The sequence below is a fragment of the Orcinus orca genome, chromosome 4 (genome assembly GCF_937001465.1).
Source record: "Orcinus orca chromosome 4, mOrcOrc1.1, whole genome shotgun sequence".
Taxonomy (NCBI): Eukaryota; Metazoa; Chordata; class Mammalia; order Artiodactyla; family Delphinidae; genus Orcinus; species Orcinus orca.
Window position 1 is genome coordinate 48,485,308 of NC_064562.1, and position 26,895 is coordinate 48,512,202.

General features: G+C 38.4%; 1 protein-coding gene across 2 annotated transcripts in view; it reads left to right on the plus strand.

Moving 5' to 3' along the window:
- The first annotated feature begins 390 nt into the window (after positions 1 to 390).
- The window catches only part of NUP54 (nucleoporin 54), a 38,007-nt gene continuing 11,502 nt past the window's right edge, over positions 391 to 26,895 (plus strand). Inside the window, exons 1-8 of one of the 2 annotated variants that reach the window (XM_004280183.4) lie at positions 391 to 577; positions 4,390 to 4,473; positions 4,900 to 5,049; positions 12,362 to 12,588; positions 14,197 to 14,384; positions 15,120 to 15,316; positions 16,970 to 17,024; positions 17,455 to 17,548. In XM_004280183.4, coding sequence (XP_004280231.1) covers positions 511 to 577; positions 4,390 to 4,473; positions 4,900 to 5,049; positions 12,362 to 12,588; positions 14,197 to 14,384; positions 15,120 to 15,316; positions 16,970 to 17,024; positions 17,455 to 17,548 — 1,062 coding nt within the window. In that variant the 5' untranslated portion in view covers positions 391 to 510. Of the gene's footprint in view, positions 578 to 1,271; positions 1,438 to 4,389; positions 4,474 to 4,899; positions 5,050 to 12,361; positions 12,589 to 14,196; positions 14,385 to 15,119; positions 15,317 to 16,969; positions 17,025 to 17,454; positions 17,549 to 26,895 lie in introns of those variants that run through there. The other variant, XM_049709386.1, reaches the window with a different exon arrangement.

Consider the following 26,895-nt stretch of genomic DNA (forward strand, 5'->3'; position numbering starts at 1 on the left):
CTTCTTTTAGCCTTCTTCTTTTTTCTTTCTTTCTTTCTTCTTCTTTTCCCCACCATTACCCCATGACTTTAAGTGACATGCTGCTTCGTGAATTTTCGGTTTTAGTGTTATCCACTGTCTCTCCACTATGGAGAATAAGGATTTAGCTTTCTTTCCTACCCTGTCTTCATTGGACACTGGTATTCAGCCTGCTGCACATCTTTTCCAAGGGGCCTCCCTAAAGCAAGTTTTTAAGGGCTCTCAGGCGGCACGCCACGGCGAGCTTCCCAGAATCTCACATTGGTTGCGACGCTCCACACCACGTGAATCCACTGACCCCCGGAAGCAAGCCAGGCCGGGGGCGTTCCCTCTCCACGCTCCACCCCCTACGCCTTTCAGGCGTTCCGGCTTCTTAGGCTAGGCCAGAAAAGAGGCGGAACTCCGAGAGGCGGGTGTGGTTTCCCACCGGATCGAAGAGCGGACTGCACCGAGTGCCGCGGGAGCAGCACCCAGGTCCCCTGCTCCCGCGACATGGCCTTCAACTTTGGGGCTCCCTCGGGCACCTCTGGTACAGCTGCAGCCACCGCGGCCCCCGCGGGTGAGTGAGTCCCCCAGACCTTCTCCCGGGGAGGAGGGAAGGCCTTTGGTCCAGCCCTTCGGTCCGAGACTCTTCGGCTTGGGGATCCTGGGGTCTCCTGCCCGCGCGGAGACTTTAGGGGCTTCGGTAAAGGGCGGGCGGCAGCAGAGCGGGCGGAGGCGGCTCCTGAGGAGGCCGCGGGGAGAATGGAGGCCCAACCCGGAGCTCGCGCGCTGCGGGTGGGTCGCCGCAGGGCCCTCTCCTCCTAGGGCTCGTTTCCCGCCGCCTGGGAGTCGGACTCGGAGAGACCGGAGGCGGCTTCTCTCACCCTTTGCCGGAGACCCATCCTTCCCTCCCCAGCTCTACTCACCCCTCCCCACCTCAGCGTCCGGGACGGGCGCGAACGCTCGCTTGGTTCCCGCCGCTGGGCTCGGCGAGGACAGGGCTGGGGAGCCTTGGGCGCTGCTCTGCGGCTCCCTCGGCCCTGGCCCCTTCGGTTCTTGCTGCGGGACTACACGCTCCTGTCCTCCTTCCCGTCCCCGCCTCCTCGGCTTTCTTAACTCGTTTGGAGCAAAGTCAGGGTTTGTCTTTGTTCACTTCTTTGAAACCTCCTGCAAACTCTTCTAATCCTTACCTTGCTTTCTTTTCTTTTCTTCTTTCTTCTTCCCCCCCTCCCCCTTTTAAAATTCTGTTTGTTTCTTTGCCTACACGCCTATCAGGATTTGGTGGGCTTGAGACTGCCAACTCCACCGCCAGTGGGTTTAATTTTGGGGGTTTCGGATTAACTGCTAATCCTGCAGTGAACTTTAATATTGGGAATTTCGGTGTTTCTACTACCTCGGCGACTCCGTTCAATTTTGGTAACAGTCTGGCAAGTGCAGGTAGATATGCGGGTCGTCTGTGTAACGAATCTTGGGAGCTGGAGTCCAAGAATATTTTGTGGTTCCAGAGTTTGGGAAAGAACAGCGACTTGTCTAACAAGGAAAGGAAATTCATTTCCTAATGTCGAGTCAAAAACATTTGTACCAACTTTTGACACTCTTAAAAGATTTGGTTTGGGGAAGTCTTGCAAGTTATAAAGTTCCTTTGTTAAATTTGCATTTAATTGAACAGAATATACCTTCCAAGTGATAAGTATTTGGAATGGATTTTTATTTTGAGTAGAATATATCTTCCAAATTATTAGATATCTTTCGAAGTATAAGCTCAACAGTCAGGCCCCTTTTCCTGGAATTCTTGGACTCCTGCAGTCATTTTTTTCCATTTTTCCTGCATCTTTCATTGGAATTTCATTTGATTGTCCTTGTGTTTCCTGAGAGAAACAAGTCTTATACGAACAGCAGCAACCTGTCTTGTTTTTAACCTGTACGATAATAATAATGTGTTTCTTTGGCCAACTGAGCAGATTAGGATACATTTCTATAAGATAACGCAATTATAGAAAGAATCCCCAGTTCTTTACTGGAATTTTTGAGAAATGATCAGAGAGAGCAATTTAATTTATTGTCAGATAGCATTAGCTTCTAAAAGATAGGCTAGATGTCTTTGTACTCAAAAAGGTAATTATGAAGATTCTGGTATCTATATGGATTGTTTGAAGCTCGTTGGAAATTCTGCAAAACACAAACTATAACGTGTGCGTGTGTGTGTACATATATATATATATATATATATAAATTTAAAATAGGTCTATGTACCTTGCATACAGTGACCCTATAGAAAAGCCTTGCTCCTCAGCTGCTCGTATATGAATTTATTATTCATATTCTCTTACATATGCCACTTATGCCCATGCCAATTATATGCATTTGGTAAGCATGATTTATTCCCTACGACATACTTGGGAAGTCTGGCATTTTGTGCAGTTACTTGTTACTGCAGTGTGAATATGACCTTGGCAATCTGATTCGAAAACGTTTTGAAGAATACTTGAAGTTCCAAAGATTAAACAATCCGTTATCACTAAGGTATATTTAAAGTGATCACATATCACTGTTGTTTGGTATGTTTACTTTTCCCTGTTTGCTTAAAATTGGCACTGGGTAAAACAGAAACATTATTTTGAAGTTTGTGTTTCCGACCAAACCCACCCAGCTCATAATTCAACAGTAATAAATAAACCTGTTGGTATTTGCTTGATTTCATGTTCATTTGGAGTTATCACTGTGAAGTTTTGAGTTGTGATAATATAACTGTTTTAACTACTTTTATGTATGTTTATGTATGTTGATCAACTTCAGCAAAAGGCTGATTGAAATTCTTGTTTACTTTTTTATTTTATATCCTTGCAGATCCATTTTTACTAATAAACATTTTCACATTATGGAGCATGTTAAGATACCAGTGTTTTTATTGTATAGCCAATTCAGAATATATCTTAGTTTTTCTGTGAAAATTAGAAGTAATGAAAAAGATTAGGAACAGTGTTCAGTACTTTAGGTGATTTTTATCAAAATGTTTACAGTTTTCAGTACTGCAGTAGAACCTACAAGTAAATAGAGTATTTGGTTGTGCCTGCATGCAACATGTAGTCTATTCTTGAGTAATTTTCCAAGTCAGAGTCATATGATGACTGTCAGTGGGTTGGGTTTTTTTCCTTCTTGTATCTTTTATGTTATAATATTGATGAATCTCTGTCTCTTATGCCAGAAATATATGAGACTAAAAGTTAGAATCCCAGAGAGTCTGCAGCATAACTCAGCACTAATGGTTCAGACATTTGTCTTAAAAGTCTTTTTTGACACCACATTGGTGATCAGGTAAAGACTGACAGTAAGGGGAAAAAAGCCATTGTGTATTGGCCGGAATTCCATTCCATTCATATGTCAGCTTCGATATGGTTAAGATTAATTTCGTCTCTAGATTTATCTGAAAGTGAAATTTGTGTATCTGTCACTGTTGTGGCGCAGAGCCCTGTGATAGCTCTGCTCTCCTTGCCAGCCACTGCTGCCTTGTGATTTTTTTTTCCCCTTATCTCTTCAAGAAACACATTCTTGTTTACATACCAATATAAGAGTCGGTATATTGGTATGTTTCATTTGAAAAGTTGCTCAGTCTTGATGGAGACTAAGTAGAAATATAAGCTAAAGTAGAGTATAAATTAATTCACCGAAGCCAGGGTTGCAAACTGGCAGCACAGTCTGCCAGTATGATCTGTTTGTCACACTGTTTTAAAAATATTTGAATTAGTTGCAAAAAAATAAATTGACTTCAGGTTTAAAATTGTGTAAATTTCACACAGAAAATCTAGATTTTCTATTTCTTGGGAAAAATGGGAATATATAACACTACTAAACTACTGCTACTAAATTCTAAAGCCCGCACACTACTAAATTCTCCTGCAGCAGTAATTTGCTGGAATTTAGGAACTGCTGCCATTTAAAAAAAACTGTTCACACTGATCCCTTCTGGCAGTCAATAAACACCTAGTCTGTTTCATTCATGAATGTTATCAGCCTGTATCTTGTAGGCATTTGAGTTTGCAACCCCTGCTGTAAAAGTACACAGTCATTTTAGTGTTAACACTATGACAATAGGCTTATTAACATGTTTACTCAGCTGTAGCTTAATTACCTCTTTAGTTGAAAGGTATATATTGCACTGTGGTATTTCTACTTTAAATACTTAGTAGCTCATTTCTTGCAACATATTGACTTCTTGATTAGTAGTATAGTTTTTTAAAAATTGACGTTAAAGTAGAGAAAGGAAAAGTTAGACCAATATATTTTGTCTTTATGTGGAGCAATTGCTTATCATGTAATTTGAAAAGGAAATTACCTCATATGTATACAAAAGATTCTTCCTTGCTATTTTATTTATCCTTTTTTAATTAGGTGGGTTTAGTGGATTTGGGACACCGTCTACAACAGCAGGTTCTGCATTCAGCTTTTCTGCTCCATCTAACACGGGCACTACTGGTAAGAGGACATCTTTTTTTTTTAATTTTATATTTTTGTGGCTGTGTTGGGTCCTCGTTGCTGCGTGCAGGCTTTCTCTGGTTGTAGCAAGCTGGGGTTACTCTTCGTTGCCCTGTGCGGGCTTCTCGTTGCGGTGGCTTCTCGTTGCAGAGCACAGGCTCTAGAGCGCGGGCTCAATAGTTGTGGCTCACGGGCTCTAGAGCGCAGGCTCAGTAGTTGCGGCGCACGGGCTTAGTTGCTCCGCGGCATGTGGGATCTTCCTGCACTAGGGCTCGAACCCGTGTCCCCTGCATTGGCAGGCGGATTCTTAACCACTGCGCCACAAGGGCAGCCCAAGAGGACATCTTATATCATTTGTAGAAGCAAATGAGCTACAAGTCAGCTTTCTTTTTTTTACCTTAAACAATTTAAATTTTTCATTCAAAGGACTCTTCGGTGGTGCTCAGAACAAAGGTTTTGGATTTGGCACTGGCTTTGGCACAACAGCTGGAACTAGTACTGGTTTAGGTACTGGTTTGGGAACTGGACTTGGATTTGGAGGATTTCATACACAGCAGCAGCAGCAGCAACAAACTAGTAAGTATAAGAGGTTTTCATTTTCAGATATAAACCCATAACAATGTAGGCAACATTGTTGAGTGCACTGTTCAAAACACTTTAGTGGATATCTTTTTTTTTTTGGAGGAATTATAAAGTATTCCAAAAGCTACTTCTTGTGTTTATATATGATGATAGCACCTGGCAAAGAAACAGATTGGCATGAGATTCTGATTATAAGGCCTCTGTGTTTAGTATCATTCCTTTAAAACTTTTGTTGTTGTTGATAAAAATAACACAAATATAGAAAGTGGCACAGAGGTACAGCTTCGTGAATTGTATATAAGATGAACGCCACTGTAACCACTGCCCATGTCAGGAGGTAGACCCTGGCCAGCCACTTCAGAAGCCCTCCAGGTTTCCCTCCTAGTCACTTCCCCATCAGAGGAAATATAGTTTTGCCTTTTGTGTTGATCACTTCCTTACTTTTCTTTATGGTTTTGTCTTGTATTGTTTAGTTTCATTTGTCTTAAATCTCTGTAAGTTCCCCTTTTAGCTCTTTCTTTTTTATTTATTTTTCAATTTGTTGAAGAAATCAGATCATTTGTCCTGTAGAAGTTGTCAGTCAGAACTTTACTGATTGCATTCCTATTGTATAGTTAGCATATCCCTTTGTATAGTTAGCATATCCCTTTGTCCTCTGTATTTCTTGTAAATTGGGTTGAATCTAGGGGCTTATTTATGTTGATAGTTCAGTTTTTTGTTTGCTTGCAAGACTACTTTATAGGTAGTGATGTATTTTTATCAAGAGGCATGTAATGTCTGATTCTCTCTATTTTTTGTGATGTTAGCAGCAGCCATTGGTGATCATTACCTAGATCCATTAATTCATTGGGGGTTGTAAAATGGTATTATTCCAACCGTCTGATTCCGTTGTCATTTATTTGTTGAAATACTTCTATAAAGAGAAACTTTACCTCATCCACTATTTGGTTGATTCTTTCCCTTTATTCTTAGCTTTCAAAATAAAGAGTTTGTTCCCTATCATTCTCCAAAGGTAACCAATTTTTTTTTTTTTATGTCAGGAACTCAAGTATTTAAATTATTTGATATTTTTCAGTCCATCGCAGTTTTCCATATTGATGTTTAAATTGTTCCATCTTTGGCCAGTGTAAGCTTCTTCAGGTTGATTCCCAGGTCCTTTCAGACAAGTGTAGAATTACTCTTTGATAGCTTCCTTACTAGCTGGTGTGGCAGTATGTTCCAGGGTTATCTTGTATGGATTAGTTTATTTAATTATCACAAGAACTCTATGAAATAGAACTCTTGTTACCTCCATTTTATAGGTGAAGAGAGGTAACTGAGAAAATTGTGACTTTTCTATATATCTTCCAAGATGTAGTATAGGAACATAAATTCAAGTTCCTTGACTTCCTTTGTAATGCTCCTTTTGCTTTTCCATAGTTTGCTACCTCTTAAAACCACTTTTGTTTCATTTTTCTTAGGTAAGTTGATTGATTGGCTGCAATTCACCCTACTCAGTCATTGAAGATTACTAACATATTAAACATGAATTTCAAGAATTATCTAACCAATAGGATGAAGATAATAGAATTATTCTTTCTGGTGTTACAATTATATCTTTCTTACTGTCCTTCTGCAACAATACAAAGTTTGATGGAAATCCAAGTAGTTAAGGAGAAGAAAGGAAAAGTGAAGTTTTTTCTTTGTTTCTTGACATAAAGTCTCTTCAACTATAAGTTATTATAGTTGTTATTATAGTTGTGCTTACTCTTGTTAGGAAAAATGGGAATTTGAATCTGGTGCTGTTCATTTGCAGAATGAAAAGGGCTCATTCTGCTGAGTGTATGTTTTATGTCAGGCACTGGGTATATAAGGTTGCTCGTAGTCTACAATGAGATAGAATAACAAACATCCAATTAGGTAGAATAATTAACATTCAATTATAAAAAATATGTATGTGTGAAAGCACTAAAATAGACCCATACAAGGTGCTTTGGAATGTAGAGGAAGAGTTGAATCTTGAGGGAATTAGCCAGTTGATAAAGTCAGAAAAGGGTATTCCAGGCAGAGGGAATAACAGTGACAGAGGCATGAATGCATGGCATGGCGTGATGAATTTGGGACCTGCTGTTGAAAGGAGTTTGAGTTTAATCTGCAAAGATTGTGGAGCTTTTGCCTCATTTTTTAAAACTCCTGCTTGTATGAGGTGCTTGCTGTCTGGTTCCACCATCTCTGATATGTCTAATCTCTGTTATCTGCTGATTCCTGGACAGTACCTTTTCTTCATTGAACACTTTGGCAGCTGGCTCTGAGTCCTGCTTTTCTTTCCAACTTGTACTATCAATCTGGGTTATTTTAGCATTCACATGGCTATGTACTCAGACGGCCATACCATCTACCTTTTATTCCAAAGACCTTCTCCATTTCACTTTAGCCACAATTCTTACCTTGGACTTTGGCAACATCTGAAACTGTTCTAATTCCATAATCAATCAATAATCTAATTCCAATCATCAATAATAGTGCATAATCAAACATCCCACAACCTATTGCTCTTTTAGCCTGACTTTTCAACCACTTCCAACATAGCTGTTCCTAGACCTCATTAGGATCTTAGAGCACTGACACTTTCTGCTCTTCCATCAGCTCCTTCCTGTCTCACTGTCCTTTCTAATTAGCTTAGAGCCCTTGTCCTTCCATTTCAGTCACTCTTGCCAGTATGCTAAACTTCCTTATCCTTGTATCATGTCTGCTGGAAAAAACAACCCCAAGCCTGTGTAAGCCCAACTGTCTGTCTAGATATTGCTTGAGAAAATCATAGAGTACAGAAGATTGAATCTCTAAATTCTTAATCACCAACCCAAGTTGGGGCCTCAACATTGCCTGGTAATCCTGTTAAGTTTTTATTTTCAAATTTTTCTCCCACTTTCTGTAAGTTATTTTAAACCTTTATTCTCTTCAAATCTCAAAGTTCTCTGTTCTCACTTTTAGTAGATGGCATTGACCTCTGCTTCAAAGAGAAAATAGAATCCCTCATTGTAATTCCTTCAGTTGCCCACTACCGAATCTTATTTATCTACCTACCGCTGTAACCCATCCTTTTCTCTTTTCGCCTGTGCTCTGGATCTCATATCCTCCCACCTTCTGGGGCTCCTTGTGCTGTTGATTATTTTTCCCAGCAGACCCCCACCCCATTCTACCTCTCACCCCCCACCAAAAACAAAGTCTTCAGCTTCTCTGTCCGAGGATTATTCTCATTCACATTTAAACGTCTGAAGTTTCTTTTTTCTAAAAACAGAAACAAAAAAATAAAACTACTTTAATTTCACATCTCACTTCAGTTATCTCTTGCTATCACTCTCTTCTCGCCTTCATAAACTACTTGAAATAGATATAGAAGAATGGGATCCCCTGCTGCTGTCTTCTGTTACCTCTTAGCCCACACTAATCTGTTTTCTTTCTTTACCCAGTCAAATAGTTATGGTCATTAATCATCTCAAATCCAATGAACATCTACTGTTCTTTAATTGTGAAAAATTCTAATACAAAAATAGTAAAATGACCCCATGTTGTACCAAATAGATTCAACAAAAGTCAGAACTTGCCACATTTGTTTTATCTATATCCTCCTTCCCCCCTTCTTTTTTTTTGAAAGTATCAGTACTTTAAAGCCAATCCCAAACATGTAATTTCACCCTTACTTTACTGCTTTACTGTGCTTCTCTCTTTAAAAACATGGAGTCATTCCAACGCACAATTACTAATTCCTTGGTATCATCCTTAATCAGATTTCCCCATATGTCTCAGTAAAGTTTTCTTCAGTTGGTTTATTTGAATCATGATCTAAACAAGGTCTCTTAAGCTTCTTTTTAGTATAGAGAATTCCCTGCTTGCGTTTTTTTTTTCACCCCACTCTTGAATTGTTACAGAAACTGGACCAGTTGTCCTGTGAAATATCCCCCAGTCTAAATTTTTTTCCTTGTAGAATCATTTGACTTTATGCCCCATATTTCTGGTAAATGAAGTTAGCTTTAGGTACTTTATTAGATTTAAGTTTGACTTTTTGGCATGAATACTTTGCGGGTGGTGCTGTGTGCTTCCTATTGTATCACATTATGAGGCCATCTCTTTTAGAGATGCAAAGATTGATCAGTGGGTTCAGGTGGTGAGAGCCAGTCTGTCTTGTAAAGTTCCCCATCAGTCTTTAACCTAATGGTTTCATTCATTGATGGTCATTGCCTCAATCAGTTATTTTATTAGGAGTTGCAAAATTAGGAGTTAGTTTTCTAGTTCTGCCCTCTCTTCCACACTGAAAGTCTTCTGTAAAAGGAGTTTTTCTTCATCCCCCCTAGACTGCTTGGTCACCCTGAAATGGAATCTGTGTAGGAAAGGCAGGATAAATTCTTTCTTTTTAACTGACAGTTTTTGTAAGAAGTGGTTGGTGGCCTGATTATTTCCAGTGGTGTCCAGGGTGTTGAGATTTTTCTGAATTTTTGATTTTTACTTTTAAAAATTATCATTTTGAATGCGTGAGATTTAGTAAATTGAGTGTGTTTGAGTTGGATGTATTCATTATTCTTTTTGATGCTCAAATTGTCACATTTTTGGCCAATGTGAGCCCTCAATTTCATCATAGTCTGGTCTTTTTTTTCTCTTACCCTATTGTTTAGTACTCCGTATTCCTTTTGCCAGCTCATCTTCCCCTCCTCTTTGACACAGATTTTGCACATGCTGTTCTTCTTGACGCTACCCCATGGCCTGGCTGACTACTTCCTTTAGACCTTAGCTGAAGTTCTTATGGGACAGCCTTCTCTTAACCCTCCTGCCCCAAGTTTGATTAGCTCCCTCATTTAGGACTCTCAGAGCCTCTACTTCGAGGCACTTATCACAACTGTTAATATTTGTTTGATATGCTCAGTTTGTTTAAAGAACCAGTCTTGTTTACCACCATATCCTTAGTGTTTGCCTCTATGTCTGACACTTAAGGGATACTCAGTAAATATTTGTTGAATGAATGCATGGTGAATGAATGAATGAAAATATGCATGTATGTATATGTGTATGATATATAAAACCAGGAGAGACTGCATTGTCAGGAAATCTAAGGGAGAAGAGTTTTTCAAGAAGGATGTGTATTCAGTGAAAGTTGAAGATTTTCTCTGAGGATTGAAGGAATGAATAATCAACAGCATGAGGGCCTGAGAAGGTAGAAAGGTGTGAGAAATCTAATATGCTAAGGCTTTAAAAGCGTCTGTAGGATTTTGTTATTTGAGTGTCTCAAATGCCTTCCAGCTAGTGAGCTCTGAGTAGACTAGTGTGGTTGGAATCTAGTGTGAAGTGTAAATTAGTATAGATGATAGTTTGTTAATCTTATTTAAAAGTTGAGGAAGATAAAACCTAGGAATTTCTTGTCAGAAGCTGCATAGTGAGCATATAGCAAATCAGGATTCAAGTCTCCTGGCTTCTAATCCACTTCCCTACCATTTTCATAAATGCCCATTTGGGAATTAATAATACTCACGTTGAGAGTAACAGCAGCCCCTCTCTAGCCCTGTAGAAGCCCCATTGGCCTTGTGGTACTTGCAATCTTTAAAGCTGAAAGAAAACTTAAATATCATCTAATATAGTGGTCCTAAAACTCAGGTCATTTTGGTATTCATGATTTTTCTTTTATCTGCATACCATTTGTATTATTAGAGAATTTTCTTTAAATCAGTTTACTTTTAAACATTTAATATGTTTATTTTGAAAGGAAAATCCAAACTATTGCTATAAATGGAAAACCAGTATCACTTGCTATAGCTGTTGTTTCTTTATAAAGAAACAATAATTGAACTTAAGTCCACAGTAAATATAATAGTGTTAATAAATTCTAACTAGATACCTTTGCTTTAAGCTCCTAGTCTTAGATTTGTGCTCCCCTTTGTTAAAATGTGAGATAAGTGATGACACGAGGCATTAAAGGCATACTAGCACCAAACTGAGACTTTAAAAATATATATAATCAGGGCTTCCCTGGTGGCGCAGTGGTTGAGAGTCCGCCTGCCGATGCAGGGGACACGGGTTCGTGCCCCGGTCCGGGAGGATCCCAGGTGCCGCGGAGCGGCTGGGCCCGTGAGCCATGGCCGCTGAGCCTGCGCGTCCGGAACCTGTGCTCTGCAACGGGAGAGGCCACAACAGTGAGAGGCCCGCGTACCACAAAAAAAAAAATATATATATATATATATATATATATATATATATATATATATATATATATATATATAAAATCAGATAATTAAAAGAGAAGTTTTTGTCATATGATTTAGTCCATCTGGTGACTCAACTGTTGCTTGACAAGATAATTTCATGTACCAAGGTTATTTACTTATCTAGCACTTTGGAAATACTGATCTGATCTAACAACTCAGCCCTTCTTTTATTGGAGAAATTTTAACACAGAATAAGTAACTTGTCCAAAGTTACACAGCCAGCTAAATCTTTGGCTTAGGATTTGCCCGTTTGTTGTTTTTTTTACTATATATTTCTTTGCACTAAGAGAAGGAAATTGTTTATTAAGCTGATATTGACATAACATTGATATAATGATTCTTTTTGCTTATTTTGTATCCTCCAATTTGTATATATTATACAACTGTAACAGTAGTAAAGGTTGTTTAAAAAAACAATTCTGCAACTTCACAGACTTTACCCTTTTTTCGCTGTGGGTCTAATATTAATATCATGGGTCTAAATTGTGTTTAATGGAATTAATTGTATTAAGATGATATCAGAAATGCGAGTTTAACACTATAAGGATTGTTCTAGCATATTACTTTCCTATTATTGCCATAACAGAGCATCACAAACTTAGTGGCTTAAAACATATTACCTTACAGTGCTGGAGATCAGAAATCCAGAACTAAATTTCACTGAGCTAAAATCAAGGTGTTGATAGGACTGTGTTACTTCTGGAGGCTGTGGGGAGAATCCATCCCCTTGCCTTGTCCAGCTTCTAGAGTCTCCATTTCTTAGCTTATAGCTCCTTCCTCCATCTTCAAAGCCAGCAGCATAGCATCTTCAAATCTCACTTTGACTCTGACCTCCCTCTTCCCTTTTAAAGAGCCCGAATATTATGTTGAACCCACTCTGATAATCCAGGATAATCTCAGTTTAGTTAATTTAATCACATCTGCAAAGTCCCTTTTGCTGTACAAGGTAACATATTTATAGGTTCTGGGGATTAGGATGTGGATCTCTTGGGGTGGGGGATATTCTGCTTACCATATCTAGGACCTGAATTGATTGATTCTTTTTTTGAAAAACTAATTTTGGGGTTCATTTTTAGCATTAGGTGGTCTCTTCAGCCAGCCTACACAAGCTCCTGCCCAGTCCAACCAACTGATAAATACTGCAAGTGCTCTTTCTGCTCCAACACTACTGGGAGATGAGAGAGATGCTATTTTGGCAAAATGGAATCAACTACAGGCCTTTTGGGGAACAGGAAAAGGATATTTCAACAGTAACATTCCACCAGTGGAATTCACACAGGAAAACCCATTTTGCCGTTTTAAGGTATTAATACTGCTTTTGATCTTCACTTGAAGAGTGTACGAGGAAATGTGATATTTGGATTAAAATAATACTAAGAAAACAATTGCTTGGTTTTTTAGTACTCCTTGAACATGGTACAGTAACACTTTCCTTTTAAAAGTACAAAAACTATAAAATTGAAGTGATTTCTTAACATATGTGTGATTGAGATGACTAGAATATGACTGAAGGAAGGTGTGACTAGAATGTAATTTATAGCAGGAAAAAATGTTAACAGAGGGGAAATGGTCTGCTTGGCACCTATAAAGGGGAGCCCCAAAACTAGAATTTAGTGGTTTTCATCTAATATTGCCCTGGAAAGTATACCCTAAACAGCATATCAGAGTAACTCTTCTGCTTGGTATGTATACTGTTGTCACTATTATAGCTGACTGCCAAAGCCAGTACTACAACATCATAGTATGTTTTCTTTGCTCTGATTCCATGCCTACCAAACAACTTTCTCATTTGAATTTAACTTCTCAGAGATTCTGCTTATCAGCCAGTGAGATTTAGGTCAACTTGGTGATGCATTTTTCGTAAAAAATTAACGTATTTCAATCCAGTTTATACGTCAGCCTCTTTTAAGTTTTGTTGGCCTATGTCAGTCTCTTAAACTTAATCAATGTGTACATAGGCTGGTGTTTGGAGTTGCAAGGCTGAGGATCAGACCCTTGAACATGGTTAAACAACAGAAAGTGACCAACCCATCTTGTTAGGGAATATCTCTTTATCTCATCACTCTACAAAAAGGAAGTATACCTTTTGAGTGTATATAGTTGAAATTTTAATACTCTTGTGTAGTGACTAAGAGGTATATAGTAGACATAAGTTGAATATAACAATTTAATTTTTTTCTTTCTTTAATTGATATATTAACATACATATGGTAAAATGCATAATGAACTAATACAGAGTGAATTTAAATTCTTTTTAAAAATTGCATTATAAGTGGTGACAAAAGAGAAAAAAGGCTTATGTCTAAAAGAGTAATTCTTTAGAAAGGTATAGTTTGTTATTTAATACATGTAAAATACTAACCTGTTTCATAAACTTTTGTATTACATGAAACCATAAAATAATGTAGACATTGTTTATAGCATTTGTAAGTTGACAGTGTTATTATGGTACTTTAAAAGTATTTATTTGGTAGACATTTCTTTATATATCTTTATATAAACTTCGCTTAAGATTCCATGGGTCAGATATATAATAAAGTAAATTACATTTTGGTCCATGACTTTTGCAGTCATTTTTATGGCATGCAGGGTTGTTTCCACAGTGTTCGGAAACACCCAACAATGATGGATATCAAAGTTTTTCAGAGGAGAAAGCTATTTAGTTACTCTGTGGAAGAGGACATTTTAATTTCTCTCTCTAAGTTTATGTTATTCTTGGGTTAGAAAGTTTCTCTTTATAATTGTGTGACCTCCTAGGGCACAGAGTTATGGATAGAATCATTACATATTCCCTTCATTACCAGACATTAAGCTGTTTTCCCTGTTTTAGCAGATGTTAAGCTGTTAATATTAAACACGTGATTTGAGATCTGTACGTGTTTTTGATATTCTTTGTTTTGTCATTCCACAGGCAGTAGGTTATAGTTGTATGCCCAATAATAAAGATGAAGATGGGCTAGTGGTTTTAGTTTTCAACAAAAAAGAAACAGATATTCGAAGCCAGCAACAGCAATTGGTAGAATCATTGCATAAAGTTTTGGGAGGAAACCAGACCCTTACTGTAAATGTAGAGGGCATTAAAACATTGCCAGATGATCAGTAAGTATACATTAAATATACTATATATTTCTTTGTGCCTTGATCCAAAGAGAGTGATCAACAGTGTTTTTGTTGCTAAAGCACAAATTAAATCTCAAAGCAAAATATTTCTCAGCTAGTGATTCTTCAGTATTTATAGAAGCATTTGTTTAAAAGCTTTTTTCTTAATCTTGCGTTTCTTATTAGATGCTAATAATTTCTTAGATTTCTTATTCAGAAACAGGAGGAAACTTAATTATGGTTGTATGCAAATTAGGGGCCACAAAGACATTGGTATGTTTTAACTGATTACTGTACATGTTCATTTATGGATAAATATGGTTAACTTCCCTTGTCCTATGTATAATTATCATGCTTAGTGGCAAGACATTTGCTTTAGGATATCTTGGGTTAGAAGAATTATTGTTACCAGTGAGATATAATAACTGAAATCAGATTTTACTTTTTGGGCTAAATTGCAATGAAGCAGCCCATAAACTTCAACAGAATCTCCAAGGCACTTCTCAATTCTGGGGAAAAAAAAAAACAACATTTACATAGGACTTTGTAGCTAAGCATACCTTTTATAGATAATATCTTACTTGCCTACGTCATTTTAACTTTATTTAGCACCCTTTAATTTAGAAGGGTGCTTCTGAATTCAGCTAACACCCTTCTAAAATCACATGCTGCATTGATATTTGTGGCTGTGAGTTACATGCTCCATATTTTATAACTTGGTTATCTTTCCCCCAGGACAGAAGTTGTCATTTATGTTGTTGAGCGTTCTCCAAATGGTACTTCAAGAAGAGTTCCAGCTACAACACTATATGCCCATTTTGAACAAACCAATATAAAAACACAGTTGCAGCAACTTGGTGTAACCCTTTCTATGACTAGAACAGAACTTTCTCCTGCACAGATCAAACAGCTTTTACAGAATCCTCCTGCTGGTATGTTTCCAGAGTCATGGAGTTGAGGAAATGAAAAATTTAGAAATACATGCTTCCTCTATTTTGGGAGATGTTGCTTGGTTATTAATATTAATAACACCAGTGTCAGCTTATTGTGTCTGCTTATTTGGGACATAGTTTTGAATGTTTTTATTGTATTCATTCATTTAGTTTTTTCTATTATATAGCTAGTATGTTTGTTAGAAATTTGGGCAATGATGAACTAAAGAAAAATAGTCCATACTCCATCTACCCAAAGACAATGTAATCTTAGTATTTCATTTTTGTCTTATCTCTTAACTAAGTATTCAAGTAAAACCTGAATGTGTTCTCACCATAAAAGTTTCTAGATTGACTGTGTGATAGATCTTTACCTCTCTTCCATAGAAGTAACTATTATCAATAATTTATTGAACTTTATTAATACTTTATCTGTAATTTTAATGTAAGCATATGTATACTAAGTCCTTGAAAAAAGTATTCTGCACTATACATTTACTGCAACCTGCCTTTTTACTTATAGTATTTCTTAGTATTTTCCATGTCAGTACATAAAGATAAATCTTATTCTTTTTAAAAGCTGCGTGGAATACTGTGGATGTACCTTACTGAATTTAACCTCTAGGTTGTTTCCACCTTTTACTGTTATAAACTATGCAACAATTAACATCCTTGTAAATATGTCTTAGAACACATAGGTGTGTATTTTTTTAGAATAATCTCTGGTACTGAAATTTTTGAGTCAAGATTATGTATACAGTCAGCCCTCTGTATCTGGGAGTTCCACATCTGCAGGTTCTGCATTTGCACATTCAACTAACCACAGCTCCAAAATAGGAGAAAAAAGATTTTAGGAAGTTCCAAAAAACAAAATTTGAATTGCGGCGCCTTGGCAGCTATTTACAAAGCATTTACATTGTATTCGATATTATAAGTAACCTACAAATGATTTAAAGCGTATGGTAGGATAGCTGTAGATTATACGCAAAAACTACGCTATTTTTTACAAGGGACTTGAGCATCCCCAAGGAGTGGGGTGGGCCTGAACCCTATTCTCTGTGGATGCCAGAGGGATGACTGTACTTAACATATTGTTAGAACTGCCAAATGGCTCTCCAGGGGAAGTTCTACCATTTACATTCATAACAGGAATGTGTTACTTTTCCTCATGTTTTTAATTTTTCTAATGTTTTCTCATTCTGTTCTATTTTTGCCAACAATGGAGATTATCAGTCTTTAATTTTGCCACTCTGATGGCAAAAAATTAATATTTTCATTTGCATTTCCCTGATTACTACTAAAGTTGACCAGCTTTTTGTATGTTTATTAGTCCCATGTTTATAATTTTTGTGAATTACCTATTCATGTCGTTTGCCCATTTTCTATTAAATTTTTTGTCTTTCTGATTTAGAGGGGCTCTTTCTATATTCTGGAGGTTAATCTGTTACCCTATACGTTATAGATATTTGCTTTCAAGTCACTTTTTTATTTAGCTTTATCCTACAATTTTTTGTTGTTGTGGTCATATTTGACAATCATTTTTCATTACAGCTTCTAGGTTTTGTGTCTTACTTTAGCAGGGCTTTTCCCATACAAATATTATAAAAATGGAAAATAGTTCCTTTTAGAAAAAATATTTCTTCTTTGTGGTAGGTGTTGATCCAATTATCTGGGAACAAGCCAAGGTGGATAACCCTGATTCTGAAAAGTAAGTGTATCTTCATCTTGCTTTCATATAAGAACTAATATTTACTACCAGGGAAGCAAACAAATGCAAGCTGTTAACTATAATTCTTACATTCGAGGTGAGTTTATTTTCCTTTTCATTGCTTTTTAAAGAATGCTGATTATAGTAAAGCAGCATAGTGTGGTGAAAACATTAAAATCTGAGTACTAGTGCCCTAATTATATATTTGCATTTAATAATGCAGTTTTTGACCAAACTGTATTTCCTCATTCGTAAAATAAGGAGGTTAGGTGAAATCTCTGTGGTGTAACATTGTTGATTTCATAGTCATAGATCTGCCTTCGAACCCTAGAAATATAGTGAAATTACATGAGTGTTATTATGAAAACCTTACCGTGTATTTTGTAATAATAGGTTTAGGTCTGAAAATTGACCACTTGTATTTCTTCAGGTTAATTCCTGTACCAATGGTGGGTTTCAAAGAACTTCTTCGAAGACTGAAGGTTCAAGATCAGATGACTAAGCAGCATCAGACCAGATTAGATGTAAGAATCTATCTTCATTCTCTGGCCCTAGGAGTAGTATAGGGGTTACAGACCTTTCTTTTTACCATGTGTTTTAGTTACTGTTCTGTCTTAGGGGAGATAATACAGTATATACTGCAAATTAGCAATTATACTTTTATATAACTTCTTCATTATGGAGCCTCCAAAATCATGTCAACCTGATTTGATATATTTTAACAATGAATTTGGAATTGTGGCTTTTTTAATATAATACAAATTTATTTAATTAATTATTTATTTATTTATGGCTGCATTGGGTCTTTGTTGCTGTATGCGGGCTTTCTCTAGTTGCGGCAAGTGGGGCTACTCTTCTTTGCCGTGCACGGTCTTCTCATTGCGGTGGCTTCTCTTGTTGCGGAGCACAGGCTCTAGGTGCACAGGCTTCAGTAGTTGTGGCTCGTGGGCTCTAGAACGCAGGCTCAGTAGCTGTGGCGCACGGACTTAGTTGCTCTACGACATGTGGTATCTTCCCGGACCAGGGCTCGAACCTGTGTCCCCTGCATCGGCAGGCGGATTCTTAATCACTGCGCCACCAGGGAAGTCCCAGAATTGTTGACTTTAACAGATTAATTAGACTGTTATTTTCAGTTCCAGCCAGAGAATGCATATTATTTTATTAAACACTTTTGAAAATGAAGGCTACAATTATGATTATGTTGTCATAGTGTATTATAATTTGTAGGTTAATGAAGCAAATTTAAATTATTGAATGCTTAAATCTACTTAATATTTTATGAAGTAGACTTTTGTAATCAAATGCCTAAAGGTGCTTAGACATCACCTCCATGTTCTCTTATATGGAATTCCTAATTAGATATTCATTTGGACTCTCTTTGAGTAATGTAAAGCTTAACTGTTTTATGAAGCAACCCATTTCATTGTCAGCTGTAATTGATACAAGTTTTCTTTCTTATACTGATCCAGAATCTGCCTTGCTATAATTTACACCTGTTTTCTCTGGCATGTTTTGTAGGTAATCACTATGTTCCTATGATAGCCCTACAGATATCTGAACTTCATAATCATTCTTCCTTTTTAGTATTATTTTCTCTGGCTAAAAATTCCAGCATAGTTTTTTAATGTGACATGACATCCAGGCCTTAGTATCTTAGGCTGGATACACTGAATTTATTGGCATCACTTTTTAAATGAGTTGTCCATAGTACTATAAATGGGGTGTGACCAAAGTTCTTCAAAGTAAAGCCAAAGAAGCTATTATTTCTCTTTATTTTTATCAGTCTTGCTAGAGGTTTGTCAATTTTATTGAACTTTTCAAAGAACAAGTTCTTGGTTTTGCTGATTTTTTTCTTCTTCTGATTTTCTGTTTACAGTTTCATAAATTTTTGCTCATAACCATTTCCTTTATTCTGTTTGCTTTGGGTTTTTCTCTTCTTTTTTCTAGTTTCTTAAGGTAGCAGCTTAGGTTATTGAGACTTCTGATAAAGGCATTTGATGCTATTAATTGCCTTCTAAGCGCTGCTTTACCTGAATTCCCCAAATTTTCATAATGTTCTATTTGTCATCTTTGATTCATTAAAAATATTTTCTTTTCCCTTGAGTGTTCTATTTGACTATTGGATTTTTTTGACTAATGGATTATTTAGACTTGTTTCATATTCAAGTGTCTGGAGATTTTTCTGTTACTCTGTTGTTTTCTAGTCTAATTCTGTTATGGTCAGAGAACTTTGTATGATTTCAATTCTTTTAACTTTGTAAAGGTTTTTTTAAAAAATAAATTTATTTATTTATTTATTTTGGCTGCATGGGGTCTTTTTTTTTTTTTTAACATCTTTATTGGGGTATAATTGCTTTACAATGGTGTGTTAGTTTCTGCTTTATAACAAAGTGAATCAGTTACACATATACATATGTTCCCATATGTCTTCCCTCTTGCGTCTCCCTCCCTCCCACCCTCCCTATCCCACCCCTCCAGGCTGTCACACAGCACTGAGCCAATATCCCTGTGCCATGCGGCTGCTTCCCACTAGCTATCTACCTTACTACGTTTGTTAGTGTGTATATGTCCATGATTCTCTCTCGCCCTGTCACAGCTCACCCTTTCCCCTCCCCATATCCTCAAGTCCGTTCTCCAGTAGATCTGCGTCTTTATTCCTGTCTTACCCCTAGGTTCTTCATGACATTTTTTTTTCTTAAATTCCATATATATGTGTTAGCATACGGTATTTGTCTTTTTCTTTCTGACTTACTTCACTCTGTATGACAGACTCTAGGTCTATCCACCTCATTACAAATAGCTCAATTTCGTTTCTTTTTATGGCTGAGTAATATTCCATTGTATATATGTGCCACATCTTCTTTATCCATTCATCCGATGATGGGCACTTAGGTTGTTTCCATCTCCGGGCTATTGTAAATAGAGCTGCAATGAACATTTTGGTACATGACTGTTTTTGAATTACGGTTTTCTCAGGGTATATGCCCAGTAGAGGGATTGCTGGGTCATATGATAGTTCTATTTGTAGTTTTTTAAGGAACCTCCATACTGTTCTCCATAGTGGCTGAACCAATTCACATTCCCACCAGCAGTGCAAGAGTGTTCCCTTTTCTCCACACCCTCTCCAGCATTTATTGTTTCTAGATTTTTTGATGATGGCCATTCTGACTGGTGTGAGATGATATCTCATTGTAGTTTTGATTTGCATTTCTCTAATGATTAATGATGTTGAGCATTCTTTCATGTGTTTGTTGGCAGTCTGTATATCTTCTTTGGAGAAATGTCTATTTAGGTCTTCTGCCCATTTTTGGATTGGGTTGTTTGTTTTTTTGTTATTGAGCTGCTTGTAAATTTTGAGATTAATCCTTTGTCAGTTGCTTCATTTGCAAATATTTTCTCCCATTCTGAGGGTTGTCTTGTGGTCTTCCTTATGGCTCCCTTTGCTGTGCAAAAGCTTTGAAGTTTCATTAGGTCCCATTTGTTTATTTTTGTTTTTATTTCCATTACTCTAGGAGGTGGGTCAGAAAGGATCTTGCTGTGATTTATGTCATAGAGTGTTCTGCCTATGTTTTCCTCTAAGAGTTAATAGTTTCTGGCCTTACATTTAGGTCTTTAATCCATTTTGAGCTTATTTTTGTGTATGGTGTTAGGGAGTGATCTAATCTCATACTTTTACATGTACCTGTCCAGTTTTCCCAGCACCACTTATTGAAGAGGCTGTCCTTTCTCCACTGTACATTCCTGCCACCTTTATCAAAGATAAGGTGTCCATATGTGCGTGGGTTTATCTCTGGGCTTTCTATCATGTTCCATTGATCTATCTTTCTGTTTTTGTGCCAGTACCATACTGTCTTGATTACTGTAGCTTTGCAGTATAGTCTGAAGTCAGGGAGCCTGATTCCTCCAGCTCCTTTTTTCGTTCTCAAGATTGCTTTGGCTGTTCGGGGTCTTTTGTGTTTCCATACAAATTGCGAGATTTTTTGTTCTAGTTCTGTGAAAAATACCAGTGGTAGTTTGATAGGGATTGCATTGAATCTATAGATTGCTTTGGGTAGTAGAGTCATTTTCACAATGTTGATTCTTCCAATCCAAGAACATGGTATATCTCTCCATCTATTTGTATCATCTTTAATTTCTTTCATCAGTGTCTTATAATTTTCTGCATACAGGTCTTTTGTCTCCTTAGGTAGGTTTATTCCTAGATATTTTATTCTTTTTGTTGCAGTGGTAAATGGGAGTGTTTTCTTGATTTCACTTTCAGATTTTTCATCATTAGTGTATAGGAATGCCAGAGATTTCTGTGCATTAATTTTGTATCCTGCTACTTTACCAAATTCATTGATTAGCTCTAGTAGTTTTCTGGTAGCATCTTTAGGATTCTCTATGTATAGTATCATGTCATCTGCAAACAGTGACAGCTTTACTTCTTCTTTTCCGATTTGGATTCCTTTTATTTCCTTTTCTTCTCTGATTGCTGTGGCTAAAACTTCCAAAACTATGTTGAATAATAGTGGTGAGAGTAGGCAGCCTTGTCTTGTTCCTGATCTTAGTGAAAATGCTTTCAGTTTTTCACCATTGAGGATGATGTTTGCTGTGGACTTGTCAAATATGGCCTTTATTATGTTGAGGAACGTTCCCTCTGTGCCTACTTTCTGCAGGTTTTTTATCATAAATGGGTGTTGAATTTTGTCAAAAGCTTTCTCTGCATCTATTGAGATGATCATATGGTTTTTCTCCTTCAATTTGTTAATATGGTTTATCACATTGATAGATTTGCGTATATTGAAGAATCCTTGCATTCCTGGAATAAACCCCACTTGATCATGGTGTATGATCCTTTTAATGTGCTGTTGGATTCTGTTTGCTAGTATTTTGTTCAGGATTTTTGCATCTATGTGCATCAGTGATATTGGCCTGTAGTTTTCTTTCTTTGTGACATCCTTGTCTGGTTTTGGTATCAAGGTGATGGTGGCCTCGTAGAAGGAATTTGGGAGTGTTCCTCCCTCTGCTATATTTTGGAAGAGTTTGAGAAGGATAGGTGTTAGCTCTTCTCTAAATGTTTGATAGAATTTGCCTGAGAAGCCATCTGGTCCTGGGCTTTTGTTTGTTGGAAGATTTTTAATTACAGTTTCAATTTCAGTGCTTGTGATTGGTCTGTTCATATTTTCTATTTCTTCCTGATTCAGTCTTGGCAGGTTGTGCATTTCTAAGAATTTGTCCATTTCTTCCAGATTGTCCATTTTATTGGCATAGAGTTGCTTGTAGTAATCTCTCATGATCTTTTGTATTTCTGCAGTGTCAGTTGTTACTTCTTTTTCATTTCTAACTCTATTGATTTGAGTCTTCTCCCTTTTTTTCTTGATGAGTCTGGCTAATGGTTTATCAATTTTGTTTATCTTCTCAAAGGACCAGCTTTTAGTTTTATTTATCTTTGCTATTGTTTCCTTCATTTCTTTTTCATTTATTTCTGATCTGATTTTTATGATTTCTTTCCTTCTGCTAACTTTGGGGCTTTTTTCTTCTTCTTTCTCTAATTGTTTTAGGTGCAAGGTTAGGTTGTTTATTCGAGATGTTTCCTGCTTCTTAAGGTGGGCTTGTATTGCTATAAACTTCCCCCTTAGAACTGCTTTTGCTGCATCCCATAGGTTTTGGGTCATTGTGTCTCCATTGTCATTTGTTTCTAGGTATTTTTTTATTTCCTCTTTGATTTCTTCAGTGATCACTTCGTTATTAAGTAGTGTATTGTTTAGCCTCCATGTGTTTGTATTTTTTACAGATCTTTTCCTGTAATTGATATCTAGTCTCACGGCGTTGTGGTCAGAAAAGATACTTGATACAATTTCAATTTTCTTAAATTTACCAAGGCTTGATTTGTGACCCAAGATATGATCTATCCTGGAGAATGTTCCATGAGCACTTGAGAAAAATGTGTATTCTGTTGTTTTTGGATGGAGTGTCCTATAAGTATCAATTAAGTCCATCTTGTTTAATGTATCATTTAAAGCTTGTGTTTCCTTATTTATTTTCATTTTGGATGATCTGTCCATGGGTGTATGTTGGGTGCATAAATATTTACAATTGTTATATCTTCTTCTTGGATCGATCCCTTGATCATTATGTAGTGTCCTTCTTTGTCTCTTTTAATAGTCCTTATTTTAAAGTCTATTTTGTCTGATATGAGAATTGCTACTCCAGCTTTCTTTGGTTTCCATTTGCATGGAATATCTTTTTCCATCCCCTTACTTTCAGTCTGTATGTGTCTCTAGGTCTGAAGTGGGTCTCTTGTAGACAACATATATATGGGTCTTGTTTTTGAATCCATTCAGCCAATCTGTGTCTTTTGGTAGGAGCATTTAGTCCATTTACATTTAAGGTAATTATCGATATGTATGTTTCTATTCCCATTTTCTAAATTGTTTTGGGTTTGTTATTATAGGTCTTTTCCTTCTTTTGTGTTTCTTGTCTAGAGAAGTTCCTTTAGCATTTGTTGTAAAGCTGGTTTGGTGGTGCTGAACTCTCTCAGCTTCTGCTTGTCTGTAAAGGTTTTAATTTCTCCATCAAATCTGAATGAGATCCTTGCTGGGTAGAGTAGTCTTGGTTGCAGGTTTTTCTCCTTCATCACTTTCAGTATGTCCTGCCACTCCCTTCTGGCTTGTAGGGTTTCTGCTGAGAGATCAGCTGTTAACCTTATGGGGATTCCCTTGTGTGTTGTTTGTTGTTTTTCCCTTGCTGCTTTTAATATGCTTTCTTTGTATTTAATTAATGACAGTTTGATTAATATGTGTCTTGGCGTATTGCTCCTTGTATTTATCCTGTATGGGACTCTCTGTGCTTCCTGGACTTGATTAACTATTTCCTTTCCCATATTAGGGAAGTTTTCAACTATAATCTCTTCAAATATTTTCTCAGTCCCTTTCTTTTTCTCTTCTTCTTCTGGAACCCCTATAATTCGAATGTTGGTGCGTTTAATGTTGTCCCAGAGGTCTCTGAGACTGTCCTCAGTTCTTTTCATTCTTTTTTCTTTATTCTGCTCTGCAGTAGTTATTTCCACTGTTTTATCTTCCAGGTCACTTATCCGTTCTTCTGCCTCAGTTATTCTGCTCTTGATCCCATCTAGAGTACTTTTAATTTCATTTATTGTGTTGTTCATCATTGCTTGTTTCATCTTTAGTTCTTCTAGGTCCTTGTTAACGGTTTCTTGCATTTTGTCCATTCTGTTTCCAAGATTTTGGATCATCCTTACTATCATTATTCTGAATTCTTTTTCAGGTAGACTGCCTATTTCCTCTTCATTTGTTAGGTCTGGGGCATTTTTATCTTGCTCCTTTATCTGCTGTGTGTTTTTCTGTCTTCTCATTTTGCTTATCTTACTGTGTTTGGGGTCTCCTTTTTGCAGGCTGCAGGTTCGTAGTTCCCGCTGTTTTTGGTGTCTGTCCCCAGTGGCTAAGGTTGGTTCAGTGGGTTGTGTAGGCTTCCTGGTGGAGGGGACTAGTGCCTGTGTTGTGGTGGATGAGGCTGGATCTTGTCTCTCTAGTGGGCAGGTTCACGTCTGGTGGTGTGTTTTGGGGTGTCTGTGGCCTTATTATGATTTTAGGCAGGCTCTCTGCTAATGGGTGGGGTTGTGTTCCTGTTTTGCTAGTTGTTTGGCATAGGTTGTCCAGCACTATGACTTGCTGGTCGTTGAGTGAAGCTGGGTGCTGGTGTTAAGATGGAGGTCTCTGGGAGATTTTCGCCATTTGATATTATGTGGAGCTGGGAGGTCTCTTGTTGACCAGTGTCCTGAAGTTGGCTCTCCTACCTCAGAGGCAGAGCCCTGACTCCTGGCTGGAGGACCAAGAGCCTTTCATTCACACGGCTCAGAATAAAAGGGAGATAAAGTAGAGAGAATTAGTAGAAGTATGAGGAAAGAAAGAAGGAAAGGAGGGAAGGAAGGAAGAAAGAAAGAAGGCAAGAAGGAAAGAAAGGAGGGAGGGAGGGAGGAAGGAAGGAAGGAGGGAAAGAAGGAAAAAAGAAAGAAGAAACAGTAGAAATAAAATAAAGTATAATAAAGTTATTGAATTAAAAAATATTTAGAAAAAAAGGGACGGATAGAACCTTAGGGCAAATGTTGGAAGCAAAGCTATACAGACAAAATCTTACACAGAAGCATACACATACACCCTCACAAAAAGAGGTAAAGGGGGAAAAATCATAAATCTTGCTCTCAGAGACCACCTCCTCAATTTGGGATGATTCGTTATCTAAAGGAGGGAAGAAAGGAAGGAAGGAAAGAAAGAAAGAATGAAGGTAAAGTATAGTAAAGTTATTAAAATTAATTATTAAGAAAAAAATTTAAAAAAAACCATGGACGGATAGAACCCAAGGACAAATGGTGGAAGCAAGACTATACAGACAAGATCTCACACAGAAGCATACACATACACATTCACAAAAAGAGGAAAAGGGGGAAAAAATCATAGATCTTGATCCTAAAGTCCACCTCCTTAATTTGGGATGATTGGTTGTCTATTCATGTATTCCACAGCTGCAGGGTACATCAAGTTGATTGTGGAGCTTTAATCCGCTGCTTCTGAGGCTGCTGGGAGAGATTTCCCTTTCTTTGTTCTTTGTTCCCTCTTCTTTGTTCTCACAGCTCACCGGGGCTCAGCTTTGGATTTGGCCCTGCCTCTGCGTGTAGGTCGCTGGAGGGCGTCTGTTTTTTGCTCAGACAGGACGGGGTTAAAGGAGCCGCTGATTCTGGGGCTCTGGCGCACTCAGGCCGGGGGCGGGGGGGAGGGAGGGGCACGGAGTGCGGGGCGGGCCTGCGGTGGCAGAGGCCGGCGTGACGTTGCACCAGCCTGAGGCCCGCCGTGCATTCTCCCAGGGAAGTTGTCCCTGGATCGCGGGAACCTGGCAGTGGCGGGCTGCACAGGCTCCGCGGAAGAGGGGTGTGGAGAGTGACCTGTACTCGCACAGAGGCCCCTTGGTGGCGGCAGCAGCAGCCTTAGCGTCTCCCGCCCGTCTCTGGGGTCCGCGCTTTTAGCCGCGCCTCGCGCCCGTCTCTGGGGTCCGCGCTTTTAGCCACACCTCGCGCCCGTCTCTGGGGTTCGCACTTTTAGCCGCTGCTCGCGCCCGTCTCTGGAGTTCCTTTAAGCCGCGCTCTTAATCTCTCCTCGCGCACCAGGAAACAAAGAGGGAAGAAAAAGTCTCTTGCCTCTTCGGCAGGTGCAGACTTTTCCCGAACTCCCTCCCGGCTAGCCGTGGTGCACTAACCCCTTCAGGCTATGTTCAAGCCGCCAACCCCAGTCCTCTCCCTGCGCTCCGTCCGAAACCCGAGCCTCGCAGCCCCGTCCACCCCGGCGGGTGAGCAGACAAGCCTCTCGGGCTGGTGAGTGCCGGTCGGCACCGATCCTCTGTGCGGGAATCTTCCCGCTTTGCCCTCCGCACCCGTTGCTGTGCACTCCTCCGCGGCTTCGAAGCTCCCCCTTCCGCCTCCCGCAGTCTCCACCCGTGAAGGGGCTTCCTAGTGTGTGGAAACTTTTCCTCCTTCACAGCTCCCTCCCACTGGTGCAGGTGCCGTCCCTATTCTTTTGTCTCTGTTTTTTCGTTTTTTCTTTTGCCCTACCCAGGTACATGGGGAGTTTCTTGCCTTTTGGGAGGTCTGAGGTCTTCTGCCAGGCTTCAGTAGGTGTTCTGTAGGAGTTGTTCCACGTGTAGATGTATTTCTGCTGTATCTGTGGGGAGGAAGGTGATCTCCGCGTCTTACTCTTCCGCCATCTTCAAGGTCCCCCCCAGCATTGGGTCTTCGTTGCTGCACGCGGGCTTTCTCTAGTTGTGGCGAGTGGGGGCTGCTCTTTGTTGTGGTGCGTGGGTTTCTCATTGCGGTGGCTTC